This window comes from Rhynchophorus ferrugineus, unplaced genomic scaffold, assembly GCF_030347505.1.
Source record: "Rhynchophorus ferrugineus isolate W39M unplaced genomic scaffold, kcgeb_rfMv2 rfM2, whole genome shotgun sequence".
NCBI classification, from domain to species: domain Eukaryota; kingdom Metazoa; phylum Arthropoda; class Insecta; order Coleoptera; family Curculionidae; genus Rhynchophorus; species Rhynchophorus ferrugineus.
The window spans coordinates 86,106,844-86,119,489 of record NW_027472581.1 but is presented as its reverse complement, the minus strand read 5'-3'; the positions used below and the strand labels follow the sequence as shown (position 1 = coordinate 86,119,489).

At 30.9% G+C, this 12,646-nt stretch overlaps 1 protein-coding gene across 1 annotated transcript; it reads right to left on the bottom strand.

Moving 5' to 3' along the window:
* Nucleotides 1-8,275: 8,275 nt before the first annotated feature.
* tll (nuclear receptor subfamily 2 group E member tailless) lies at nucleotides 8,276-12,394 on the bottom strand. The gene is made up of 4 exons (XM_076395184.1): nucleotides 12,257-12,394; nucleotides 11,527-11,754; nucleotides 9,112-9,368; nucleotides 8,276-9,057 (listed from the first exon to the last, which is right to left on the bottom strand). Exons 1-4 carry the CDS (start codon nucleotides 12,258-12,260, stop codon nucleotides 8,371-8,373), a joined length of 1,176 nt encoding a protein of 391 aa, XP_076251299.1. The 5' UTR covers nucleotides 12,261-12,394; the 3' UTR covers nucleotides 8,276-8,370.
* Between the last annotated feature and the right edge of the window lie 252 nt (nucleotides 12,395-12,646).

Below are 12,646 nucleotides of genomic sequence, written 5' to 3'. Positions count from 1 at the left end.
ATATCACGGCATAGGCGACCTTGGGGAAATGTTTGTTTAGTTCAATCAACGGTAGCGCAGCGATCGCAAATTGTGATTGGCTAGTTTAGATTCCTGGTGCCGCCACTATACAAGGAACGTGATTGGTCGATCAAATTGTGTGAAGTCAGCATTTTCTATAGCCGTCCATTTTTAAGTTTGTTGTTTGAAGGTTTTAGTTTTTGTTTAGATCAAGAAATCTAAGAATGATCTCGCTCCTTTCCAAAAATGGGTTGATCAAGTAAATAGTAGTAAGTTACCTGGATAAACCACAATGCAAATATATCAACTTCATGGCGTCTGTCACGGACATTTTAGTGAAAAATTTAGAATTACCTTTCCTTCACGAACAGGTATTTGGGTAAATGCATATCCAACATTGTTTTTATCAGTACATATAAAATTATCTATCTACTACATGTCTGTTTATATATTTTTTGTTTACAGAAAATAAAAACCTACTTATGAAGATGTTAGTAGTAATAAAATTCAATCAATCTACCAAGTTGTTATAAAGAAGTCTTACAAGAAGGTAATAATTATAACTTGATAATTAGTAGTAATAAATATTACTTTTAATTGTAAAATATCCCTAAAATATTTGTAATTCTTTAAATTTTTAGAACAATCAGTATTCAATAATTTTATAGTAGAGCTATTTTATATTTAAATTTGATTGCCTTGTTAAGAAAATATTTGTTACGGTGCCATCAATTAAAAATTTAATTCCTTATTTAGGGGATTTATTACCTTAAAGAAATCTATTTTGTCTAAATTTACAAATAACTACATTTGTTTAACAAATCTTAACCAAGATTGCTTAAAGAATTTTGTTGGAATATTTGTCTACATTCTATATTAAGTAGTTCCACAGATTAAAGACTCTAAAATCTAAATATGTTTAAAAAACACATAAATTTTTAGTGTTTCAACTGTCCAATCCATAATGATTTTCAAGACCAAATATTAAAAGTTTTTATTAGGTGTGATTGTACTTTTGGTTTAAGAAAGTTAATGCAATATCAACAGGAAAGGATTTAAAGTTTACCTTCAATATATGAACATAAGTTAGAACTCTAATAGATCCTTTAAAATTGATGGCACTAGATAAATATGGGAAGGCGTTATAGAAGAATTATAAATCTTTTAATTTTGCCTAGAATAGAGTTCATAGTAGTTTTTTTTCGTTTTTTGTTTATATAAATTTATGTTATTTACACTTATGTATATTTGTATAGGATTTTATTTTAACAAATTAATTTTAAAAATTATTTTTCATTTTCATTTAAATACTATTGGCCAATAAATGTGACGTCACAAAATCAGGCGAAATGGCAGACCAATCAAAGCAAAGTATTTTCCTTACAGGTTTCTACATAACTATTTTAAACTAACCAATCAAATTACGTGAATTTGATTTGTCAGCGCCGCCAATGATTGAACTAAGCAAAACTTTGCCCCACTGGAATTGCACACCCCTGGGTATGAATATTATGATTTTGACATAAATACTGAAAGTTGTCAGTCAACGCCATATTACATAACAAATAGTTAAAATGCAAACTATAATTGCTGTTCCTGCAGTGAATGCCGACAGCGAAATCCCTAAAAACGAAGAGGCATTTGTGTTACATTATGGTTCATTCTTCGACCGCCTGGATATTTTAGGTTTTATTTTGTTTTGGACCATTGTTTCTTTGCTATTTGTAACATTAGGATTTGTTGCAACCAATAGTTATTTAGGTTACTTTAGAATCGTGTGTGAATTACTTAGTAAAATTCCTGAAAATTAGTTAAATAAATCGAATTTAAAGCTTAAAACCTGTGGCCTGTAGTTTTTGATTAAAAAAGCTTTATGTTAAAGAAACTGCAAGGCTTAAGGCAAGTTATAAAGCTTGTTTGTATCTTATACATCTAATGGCACAACACTAACAAATAAAATGTAATTTGCTGAAATTGTAATTTGTATCAATTTTATCACCCTCAACTTTCTAAGACTATAACATCGATCGTTTATCTAAAACACATCGTGTATCAAGCGGTAACATTTCTGAAAATATTTGGATAGATAAATTGACTTGCAAAAACTATAGTTTGTGATCTATATTTTAAAACCACCCAGCCCAAGTACAGTGCACAGTTCTTCATCCCTTTCCTTTATTTATTCTTTAACATATTTTCGTGGAAGTAACATGGCAAATACCTTATAAATTTAATCCTTTGCGGCTACTACAAACAGAGGCGGAAAAGATATTCCTTTTGGGAAGATTCAATCGCTCTTTTGTCGACAGAACGTCAGGTACGTAAGGCACGTCATAATTAGTGGGGTTTATGTCAAAAGCGTACCTCGCTACTGACTTACTTGTACTAATATGCCGGTAAATTCTTAAAGATTATATCATTTCCAAAAGAGTTCGTTTCAGATTATTATGTAAAATATTTTTCTTCCTAACTTTCTATTTGTAGTTAATCTGAGTCTACAGATCTGCTGTAAAATATCATCTTGCTAAGGGATTTCGAATTAATTTTCGAAATTTGTGTATAACATTTTGCGCCCAGTGTATCGGTAACTTGAGTTTGTTAGCGTAGTTTTCCGAGTTTTTGTCCGCGCCTGGTTCTGAAAAGAACCTTTAATATTTTTGACAACTGGAAAATGAGTACTTATTAAGTTATAATCTCATAAATGTATGATATACAAGAAATGAAATTTTACATTAAATTAAATAGTTTGGAATTAAGTAACGAAATTAACTAATTATTTAATTAAATTAAACAAAGACAGTCAGCTTGTTAGACCATGTTAGATAAATACATTTAAGACATTAAAATGATCTTTACCTATATAAATCACAGAACATAAATTTATAGCTGTGCAAGGTTAAGTGAATTAATTCGCATTACCTTGTGAGAGTTGGCATAAATCTGAATAGTAGATTAAATTGGAAACATCATGTTAGCCAAAAAGCAGAGAAAATTAGACTCAAAGTCAAGCAATAGTACTGGTTAGTGGGGAGATACTCGCAACTTGATCTAAAATCAACGAGATTGATTTATCATATAGCCAATTCGGACCTATGGGGTGCAAATATGGGGTTGCACTAAAATTTCAAACCAATTAGTAACCTAATGCACCCAAAACAAAGTTCTACGATTAATTATCAAGCACGATGATCTCGAAATCTAAATATATGAAAAATAATATATGAAATAAGGTTGCTAAATCACAGTAACCTGGAATCAACACCGCTACTGGATAACAAGTAAGAGATCAGAAGATTGACGCGAACCAAACAACGCAAATTTGTTTAGTGTATAAGTATATTCTTAACTTTAGCTTAAGTAGTTAAATTATGATTGTACTAGGCATAATGTGAGATATAATTAAGTTAAAAAAATGTCTTGCTAGGGGCGAAATAAATCATTTATTAGGTGTTTTATTGACTTATTGTTACGTTGGGATACTATTCGTCACTTATACCCACTAAGATTCACAATTAGCATACAAAACGAAATACTTTTATGCTGCGGCTCCTGATATTTACAGTTTAGTTACTGAGGACTGATATTGTCCTGGCATGAAGACAGATAACAAATATAAGTTTTTTTCTTGCAAATCATTATATCTTGCAGAAATTATATATCTTATGCATAGCAAACGCATTAGAAGATTCTAAAATAGTTTTTCAAACTTAGTCATCAGGTCTATTAACGAAGTAATATATTATAAATGTATTAGCGACCCGCCCCGGCTTCGCACGGGTGCAATGCTGATACTAAATTAAATACACTACAGAAAAAATATGAACGTTGTATATAAAAACATAGCGGCCCGCTCCGACTTTGCACGGGCATAAAATATATATGCCTATGTCACTCAATGAAAACATGATTAAAATCGATCCAGTATTTTTGGTTCATTCATTACTGCCCTTGGCCTGCACGCATTAAATTTGGAGTAAAACAATTCCTCTTCCCCTATACTTACTATGAAGATTTCCTGCTATCTTTGGAATATCTAAATTCATACAATTTTTATTACATTACACATTTTTAAACGCAAATTTTAAATTTGTAATATCTCCGAAAATATTTGTTTAATTTACATGCTGTAAGGAACCATATTGATCTATATTAATTGCACACTGTATTTAAGGTACTTAATTCGATAAGGATTAATGCCGTATTGCTTAAAATAGCTTCGTAAATAAGCCATTTTCTCACGTAAAAAGTAAACAATAAAAATGGTTAATGTGGATTATCCCTAAAAGATAAACATATACCATCGCGGACTTTTTTGTAGACCTTTTTATGGTGCACAATACTGTAGTACATTAATTTGATCTAACTCGTAGGGTTAGGCAGCGTTTTTGCTAATTGCTAAATAAGCCTAAAAAATAGGTTAATTTACGACATCACGTTAGAAACCTCTAAAATTAGCAATGTTGCCTTAGTATATTATGCATGTATTATACATATAAACCTTCCTCTCGAATCACTCTATCTATAGAAAAAAACCGCATCAAAATCCGTTTCGTAGTTTTAAAGATTTAAGCGCACATAGGGATATAGGGACAGAAAAGGCGACTTTGTTTTATACTATGTAGTGAGTAATAAAGTTTTGAGTTTGAATAATCAGTCGTCAAACACTTCTAACACATACCCGAATGGATTGTGAATCCTAAACAAATAGGGTCACGAAGAAATGATTATGATTTTCACGCGGAAATTATTCCAGTTAATGCCCGTTAATCCTCGGATCTGGTACGGGCGGTAAAAAAGTAAACTTAAAACCCGTCACTCGAATGTGGCATTGTTCCCGCCGTTGGCAGGGTCGAGTTCTTGTGGCGTTAAACTCGACAAAACGTATGTCATATTCATGTGCGTGCGTCCGCCCTGGAAGTGTTTTCATTGACAACAGTTGCGCGTGATGGGAAAATGGGGCGGCGGTCGCGTTCTGTATCGTTTTCGACGATTTGTGACGCAACCGGATAGTTCGGATGAGAGCGATTAAAATTTCTCTCGTGACATCTTTTTCGATTCATATAGTCGGGGGTAGTTCTCGGACGGGCCTTTATAATAAAACGTAAACAAGGAAGAGCACAGTGTCAGTTTAAAATGTGACACTTCAATTAAAATCGCGATCAAGAGGATTTTTTGCGTTCACCCTACAAGTGAAATAGATGTCGTAAAAGATGAAGGATTTACATAGAGAAAACCCTAATATTGCATATTACTTTGGTTTTATAAATAAACATTCAACAAATAGATTTATTGAAAAAGTCTACGAAAAAAAACCAGCTCAACTATGCCAAATAGCTCATTAATCAACAAATATCGCCGGGTTTGGCACATGCGCTTGCTGAGCTCCAATTATTTTTGAAACAGAGAATAATTAAAGTTTGGCACATGTTATACAGTTTCATTTACTTACTCCTTTTTTATGTATAAATTATTTTTTCTAAATAAATATATACAATTATGAATATATACAATATTGAAATTTTCTTTTAAATAACACACTTTATTTAAAAAAGAATTAAATCAAATAATAAAAATAATTTCTATATACCTTTATATTTTTATAAAAACATTATATTTAAATTAATTTACATATTTGAACAATTAACATGAACTCCAAGAACGATATAAATAAATATTACTTTAAAAAAGGCCAAACTGGTTTAGATCAAAGCCAGCCAATATAGTTCAAATCAAACGAAAAAGCCGCCACTATATATGAAAGCAGTGGAATTCTCCTAAAAGTCGCCAAATATGATCAACTATGATTGCTATAATTTTTGATCCACAAACCCCATTAACGAATTGACTACCTCGAACATTCGATTAACATATTGTACATTTACTAGCCTAAAACCAATGGATGATCGTACTTTTTAGCTGAAATAAATCTCAGTCAATACATCATTATTTTTACAATACAATTTATTTACCTATACTCTTATATAATAATGCATTTATATTTTCCTTGTCATTAGATCATTAGGGTGGCATTGATAGTATCTATTTTAATTAAAACAATAATTAATACAATTAAGAACTTTATTTTTACAATATAAGAATTAACTATTGACTTCTCAAAACTTAGGTCTATAAAGTAAATAACTAAAATAATTGATATAAGATTCAAAAGGTTCTCATATAGTTACATATTTTATTGCATTAATCGTTAAACATCTTAATATGTATCAACGGTTTAAAATATTTACCGAATCACTCTTAATTAAGATTATGTCTAAATCTTCATTTCTATTTATTTTATGTATTCCATCTAGGAATATCATGTAGTTAGTTTCATTTTATTTTTAATTATAATATAATTTATATCTGTTATTAATAGTTTTCATCTAAAATAATAATAATTTCTTCTTAATAAAAAAATAATCTCTTTACCTACATTTTTTGAATAAAATTGCATCACTGTTTTCTTATTCCAATATTCAACAGTAGATAGAACAATAGATGTCATATTGTTTCCTGTCTAAATAAAATTAAATAATTGGTAAACAGAGCGCATACGATTCTTGTTATTCTGGAATTTTGTTCATCTATATTAAGATGAGGTCTTCGGTTTTTCTTTCACAGCTGAATATAATTTCCGATAAAACGGACACATTTTGCGGTATAGAGCTGCTAAATTTACACCGTTAAATTACACGTCCGTAGTCAATTGACGTACAAAAATATTGGCGAATGATCTACCGGCCATGTCCAATGAAAATAGAGCTTAAAATAGTTGTTTCTATATTTTGAGTAACCTATCTAATGGCTATTCCTGGTTGTTTTATTAAGGCCTATTTCACATTATTGGAACTTATTTATTTGTATACATCACTCAAAAATTTTAGGCGTAAAAATTCTTCCTCGATATAAGTTTTAACCGTACCAACAAATAAAATTTTCGTTAATCCGATTAATATATAGATATTTCAACGAAGATATGTAGTCAAACAAGAGGAAGACTACATAACACTAAAATAAACTAAAGCAAGTATTCCAGGACTATTATTAGACAAGTATTGGAGTCAATTATTTACTTATTGTATTTATTTTACCATATTAATGTGATATACCACAAATGGAAAATATGACTATGGTTATGTTTGCTGATAATGCTGTCATACTTGTTATTGGAGACAATAACAATACAACATTCAATAGCAATAACAATAGCTAATTTGGGGCAATGAGAGGAAATCACAAATACATGCTAAATTCACATATTATAAAAGAGCTTGTATCCACCAATCCTGACTAGTATTACCACTCCATATAATATACATATTACAATTAACTTAGGAAGAATCTTGATAATAATCAAAAATATAAGAAAGATGCATTAAATTTGAAGAAAATCTCAATGATATAAAATAAGTTGCTGCTTTATGGCGTTTCAAAACTCAGGAAAATAAAAATATTTTATTTTATTTTTGTCTAATTTTTCAGATTATAACATTTCACATATATTCTGTTATGCTATATGTTATGCTTTTATTTCTCAATAGTTTCCTAATTTTATATCTCTTTCAATATATCATTAAATCTTAAAAATTTTAAATTAGCTATAAAATATTTGTCATTGCGTTGTTTAGCATTGAATGATCTATTTTATCTATTTTCTCAATAGCTAATTTATACAATTAAACTAAGTGTTATGATAAAATAAAAAGATAACTAGCGTTCATAATTTTATTCAAAATATATTATGTAGTTTTTCTAATTAATCTATACAGAGTAATACTCATTTTGTAGATTAGCCATAAAAAGTCGAAATATTAATTAAATATATCTTATAGCCTACTTGTAATAATTGATGTTGAAATAATAGAAATAAATGTGAAAACAGTGGAAAAATAATATATTCAAATCTAACAAGATTTAAAAATTCACATAAAATACTCGAATTGCATAATGGTCTATTCATTTCCTTGCTCTTTGCTTAATACAGTTATAAACGTTATCGTAACATTTTTTATTGAACTTGGGGGGAATTTGATAAAACAAATACGATTTAAAGGCGCCTAATTTTATTAAAAAATTATCAATACAAAATATCGTTCTTAGAATTTGTATATTATACTACAAAAATACTATATGCAACTTAATTACATATCACATACATAACTCTTAATCTTAATCTCCCTAATTTAATTTAAAGCTTAAACCTCCAGTTATTTTTTTATAAAAATAAGAAAATTTTAAATATCTAGCTGGTTTACGGTTTACTGGTTAAACCTCAAATATCACAAATGTTTGAAAATCGTGTTGTACGATCATATTTATTTTTATAATATGTCATATTACATCAGCTATATTAGTAACCTAGAGGTGTTATTATATATTTCTTGCAAAACTTTGATAAAACTTGTACATATCACTAACAATTTGGTTCATTGGTATACCGCCCAAGGTGGCTTTAAAAAATAATTCTTCGATGACATCTGTAGGTATTTTGCTAACGTAATAATGCAACACGTATAAACATTTGCCTAGTCTGGTGTGGTCCTTTTTAATGGCAGACGTGTACGTAAAGAAATAGTTCTGAAATTCCCGGAAGTGCAACTCGATCCGTCCACTGCTGCTTAGTTCCTCCGCTACTTCCAACGGAAGCGCGTCCATATTAAGCAACGTAATCACTCTTAAGTAGAACAGCTCGTTGTCATCCAGATTTAATTCTTTCAGTTTAACCAACGACTCTTGAAATATCTGAAACCTTGGCAAAAATTCGACGTCGTTCATGAGGCTTGGATTGTGGTCCAATAGAGATTCCAAATTTGATGGTAGATTTTGACAGATGAACAACATGAATAGAGACCTCCATTGATGCTCTATTAAATTGAGTTGATCTGTCGGCGGTAGGCCAACTATCGGGCGGTAAGTGGACGCCCAACGAATCATCATGAAGAACGCTTGGGCAGCATTTTCACAAATATCTCTGACACTCATCGTCTGTGGCGGTGTTGTCGGTGGACTGCTCAGTGATAGTGGAATAACATTGAGCGGCGTTGGCGATGACGGAATCTATAAAATAAGCTCGATAATATTTGAAACCGGTTAGGTCTTATGCACGCTTACCAATGAGAAATGACCATTGTTGAATATGAACGGTGTTGGCGGTAATGCGTGAATCCTGGGTATGTATGTTGGATCGAAGGGCACTACCGACAAACCAGGCGGCAGTGGCGGTGGCAAGGTCATGTTAAGCAAACCACCGCTTGCTGGTGGTACTACTGTCTGTGGCAAAGGCGCTGGCCTGTTTATCGATGCCGATCTCTGACTTTCCATGAATCGTCGAATCGTAGAATTCCGAGGGCCTCTTTCATGTTGCACAGCTAAAAACAAATTTCTATATAATTATTTGTGTAAATTCCGCCGACAGCTCTTTTTGTCGCTAAGTTGGCTCAACTGTTCTCTATATTACCCCGGAGTTTAAACACATCTTATACAATTTGGTTTTGTCAGTTTTTCTCAATATTGTTTCGCTATATTCATAATGAATAAAAGCACCGATACTTTTACACAAAACGTTTTAAATTTTTTATTGCTTATGAAATTTCATATACAGAGTCGCTGAAAATATTGCAGAGAGCTTGCCATGAATCAACTGTATATGGTATAGGTGTACAGCGCATTCAAAAATAATCGAAATGTGGCAGAAAATTCGTCTCGCTCCGAACAACTTTAAATGTCATTTATTGAAGTTAATGTTATTAAAGACCAGGAAATTTAACGTGGAAAATGGAGACTGCAAACCGTCACGTAAGTTTTAAAATGATAATGATCGGAAATGATTAGATTAGATTTCTGACCAAAGACTCATTGAAACATCATTGAATAGCCACAGTCAATTATTTTATATGGCTCCAACTGACTTCTTTCACCTCCCAAAATTTAGATTAACACATCCAATCACCTGCAATCACCAAAAAAGTGAAATTCATAACGAGTATTAATATTGGATTCGAAAAATGGCTTTACATTTTTTAGCAATTTATTGGAATAGATCTATTACTTTTCTGGGGTTCAGTTGGAAGGTTTTACAATTAAATTTGATAAATAAGAAATATTTTGACAAATTGCTGACACTTTTTATTTTTTATGCAGACTTACACTGCATAGTTTTGTGAAAGTTTCATCGATTGCATTGTAATTTTACACAACTCAACATTCGAACAAGCGCTTATTTTTATATAATTTATAATTGATGAAATACCATTGTGACAAGATAATTGATTTTAAATTGACAAGAAGATTAAGGAGTAAGTTGCTCGCATAACATTTTCCTTATATTTTCAAAGTCTACCGAATGGTATAATATATCACATGCTGTGCCAATTTTCCCTTCTCGCATTTACTTTTCTATTTTGGTTGTTACCACATTTTCATATTTAACTTTGTCAAAACAGTAGTTAGGGAATGTTGTAAACTATAAGTAATGGTTGGTTTTCCTTTTTCTTTTTCGTGCTTTTGTCAATGTAATCTTTATGATTTTTTGATTTGTTTTTCTTTTAATGTTTAATTCAGCGCATTGTCTTTCTAATCTTCTATTCAATGACTCTATAATTAATTAATATTCTGAAGGATCCTGACTATCATTTTCATATGTTTCAATTTGTACATTCAAAAAAGGAGTTCGTTATCCTTTTCAATTCCCACTGTGATTTTAATTTTTGGACTTACATTCATCATCACCATCAATCCCTAGCCTGCACTCGGAGAATGTGCCTATATAATCTCCATATTGTTGTTGGTGCCGTAGGCCTTAGTATTGCTCTGAATATTGTTCATCAAATTTTGCCATACTTGGCGATCGGCCGCAATCGTTCTGGACTCTAACAATGTTAGATTCTTCCTTAAAAATAAGTTAGTAATGGTCGGAAATAGCAGTGGCCTCATTGATGCGCTTTGGCTTTTTGATTGGATGCAATAATTGATTTCAACAATTAAACAAATACTATAAGATGATCACAATAACATTCATTTAGTGATTTGTTGTAAAAATATTATATATATATATATATATATATATATATATATATATATATATATATATATATATATATATATATTCAAGGTTTCAAAACAATAACTACAATTGGCGCGCAGGGGTTGCCCGGTAAGCACCAGAATAAACACTTCGTCGGTTACAAGGGTTATTAATTCGTGAAAGAAAATAAAACAGCCTATGCCTTAATGCCTTAAAATAACCGAAATGTTTGTCGAAGCACCTGGTGTTGATAAAAATTAAAAAGCAATCGTGAAGCTATTAAGAAAGTAACAGAAAAGAATTTGTTCCTTTGGGGGTACGTTGATTTCTTTGCAACCTCCTTGAAACAGTTTCATATTTTCAAGACCCTCAAGATTTGAAAATTAAGACACTTGAGTTATAGCGAATTATAGGCGAGGAGCCTATTGAACGATTTTTTAAGATTTTAAATTTCGGTAATCTACGTAAAATAAGAATATAATTGAATCCGTAAAATTCCTTACCTTCGCGGTTCATGCCTACTTCCTCGCATTTCTTCAATCTACAAGCACGACACTGATTGCGGTGTGTCTTGTCGATGACGCAGGAACCTTTAGCTTTGCAAGCGTACTGCCTGTTTCTGCGAATAGACCTTTTAAAGAATCCTGCACATCCATCGCAGGCAAATATATTATAATGCTTTCCGGAAGAATAGTCTCCGCACACCTTACAAGGTATATCAAGAATACGACCTAGAATTAAATAATAAATTGTATAATGAAAATTGTCATAAAAATAGATAAAAAAAATTAACTTATGTTCGGTGACCTAAGACGTTATTGAAAATTTAGCAGCATTGGTAAATCTAAAAGTAAGAAATCCAGGTATCCTCATAATTACAGGTAACAAGGATTATAATCGTTTTACCTTTCGATTACCTTTATTGATAATTATTACATGATAATTTAGGTAAGTTTGTCTATTTTATTATTTTATCACTTGACTTTAACCGATATTTAGACAGAAGTGTGTTGATAAACCTATACCTACACCATAAATCTAACTAGCTTAAATGTTTCATGTATTTTATAATTATAATGTTAGTTGCACTTTTGCAATGTCTTAAAACGTGCTTTTAATATCTCTATGTCTTAGTATGTTGAATAGTGGTACTGGAATAATAGTGGTGTAATACAGTGGTATAATTTTGTATGATCATTCTATTTAGAACTATAGCAACTTAAATGTACTTACACATATTTCTAGAAATTATATTCTAAACACATATATATGAATACACATACTCCACAAAAAACATCTCTGTTTTCATTCGTATTGGAAACTGCTTCATTTGGATATATTACACTAGTATTTAATTACTAGCACACGATTTGGCGATATAATTTTTAACATGTCGCCTTTGCCGAGGCCTATCTCCTATATCCTGATAAGAATTTCGTGTTATCGTAGCGAAATATGTAACTCAAAATATTCTGAAGTACTGCGCTTTTCAGTTATTCATTGTAAAATCGATGAACTGCACTCGTGTCTTATCAAAAATATTTTATCAATAAATTTGATCGATGAATTGTTAAAATTCAGCGAAAATATAAAATTAACTACAAGGGCGATCGATAAGTGTCT

Bases quoted from the DNA above. Each gene is read 5' to 3' on its own strand.
- tll (XM_076395184.1), bottom strand. The intron at 9,369-11,526 runs GTAAGGAATTTT...ATTTGTTTTTAG, and splicing joins AGTAGGCATGAACCGCGAAG to CTGTGCAACATGAAAGAGGC. The intron at 9,058-9,111 runs GTAAGCGTGCAT...CTTATTTTATAG, and splicing joins ACAATGGTCATTTCTCATTG to ATTCCGTCATCGCCAACGCC.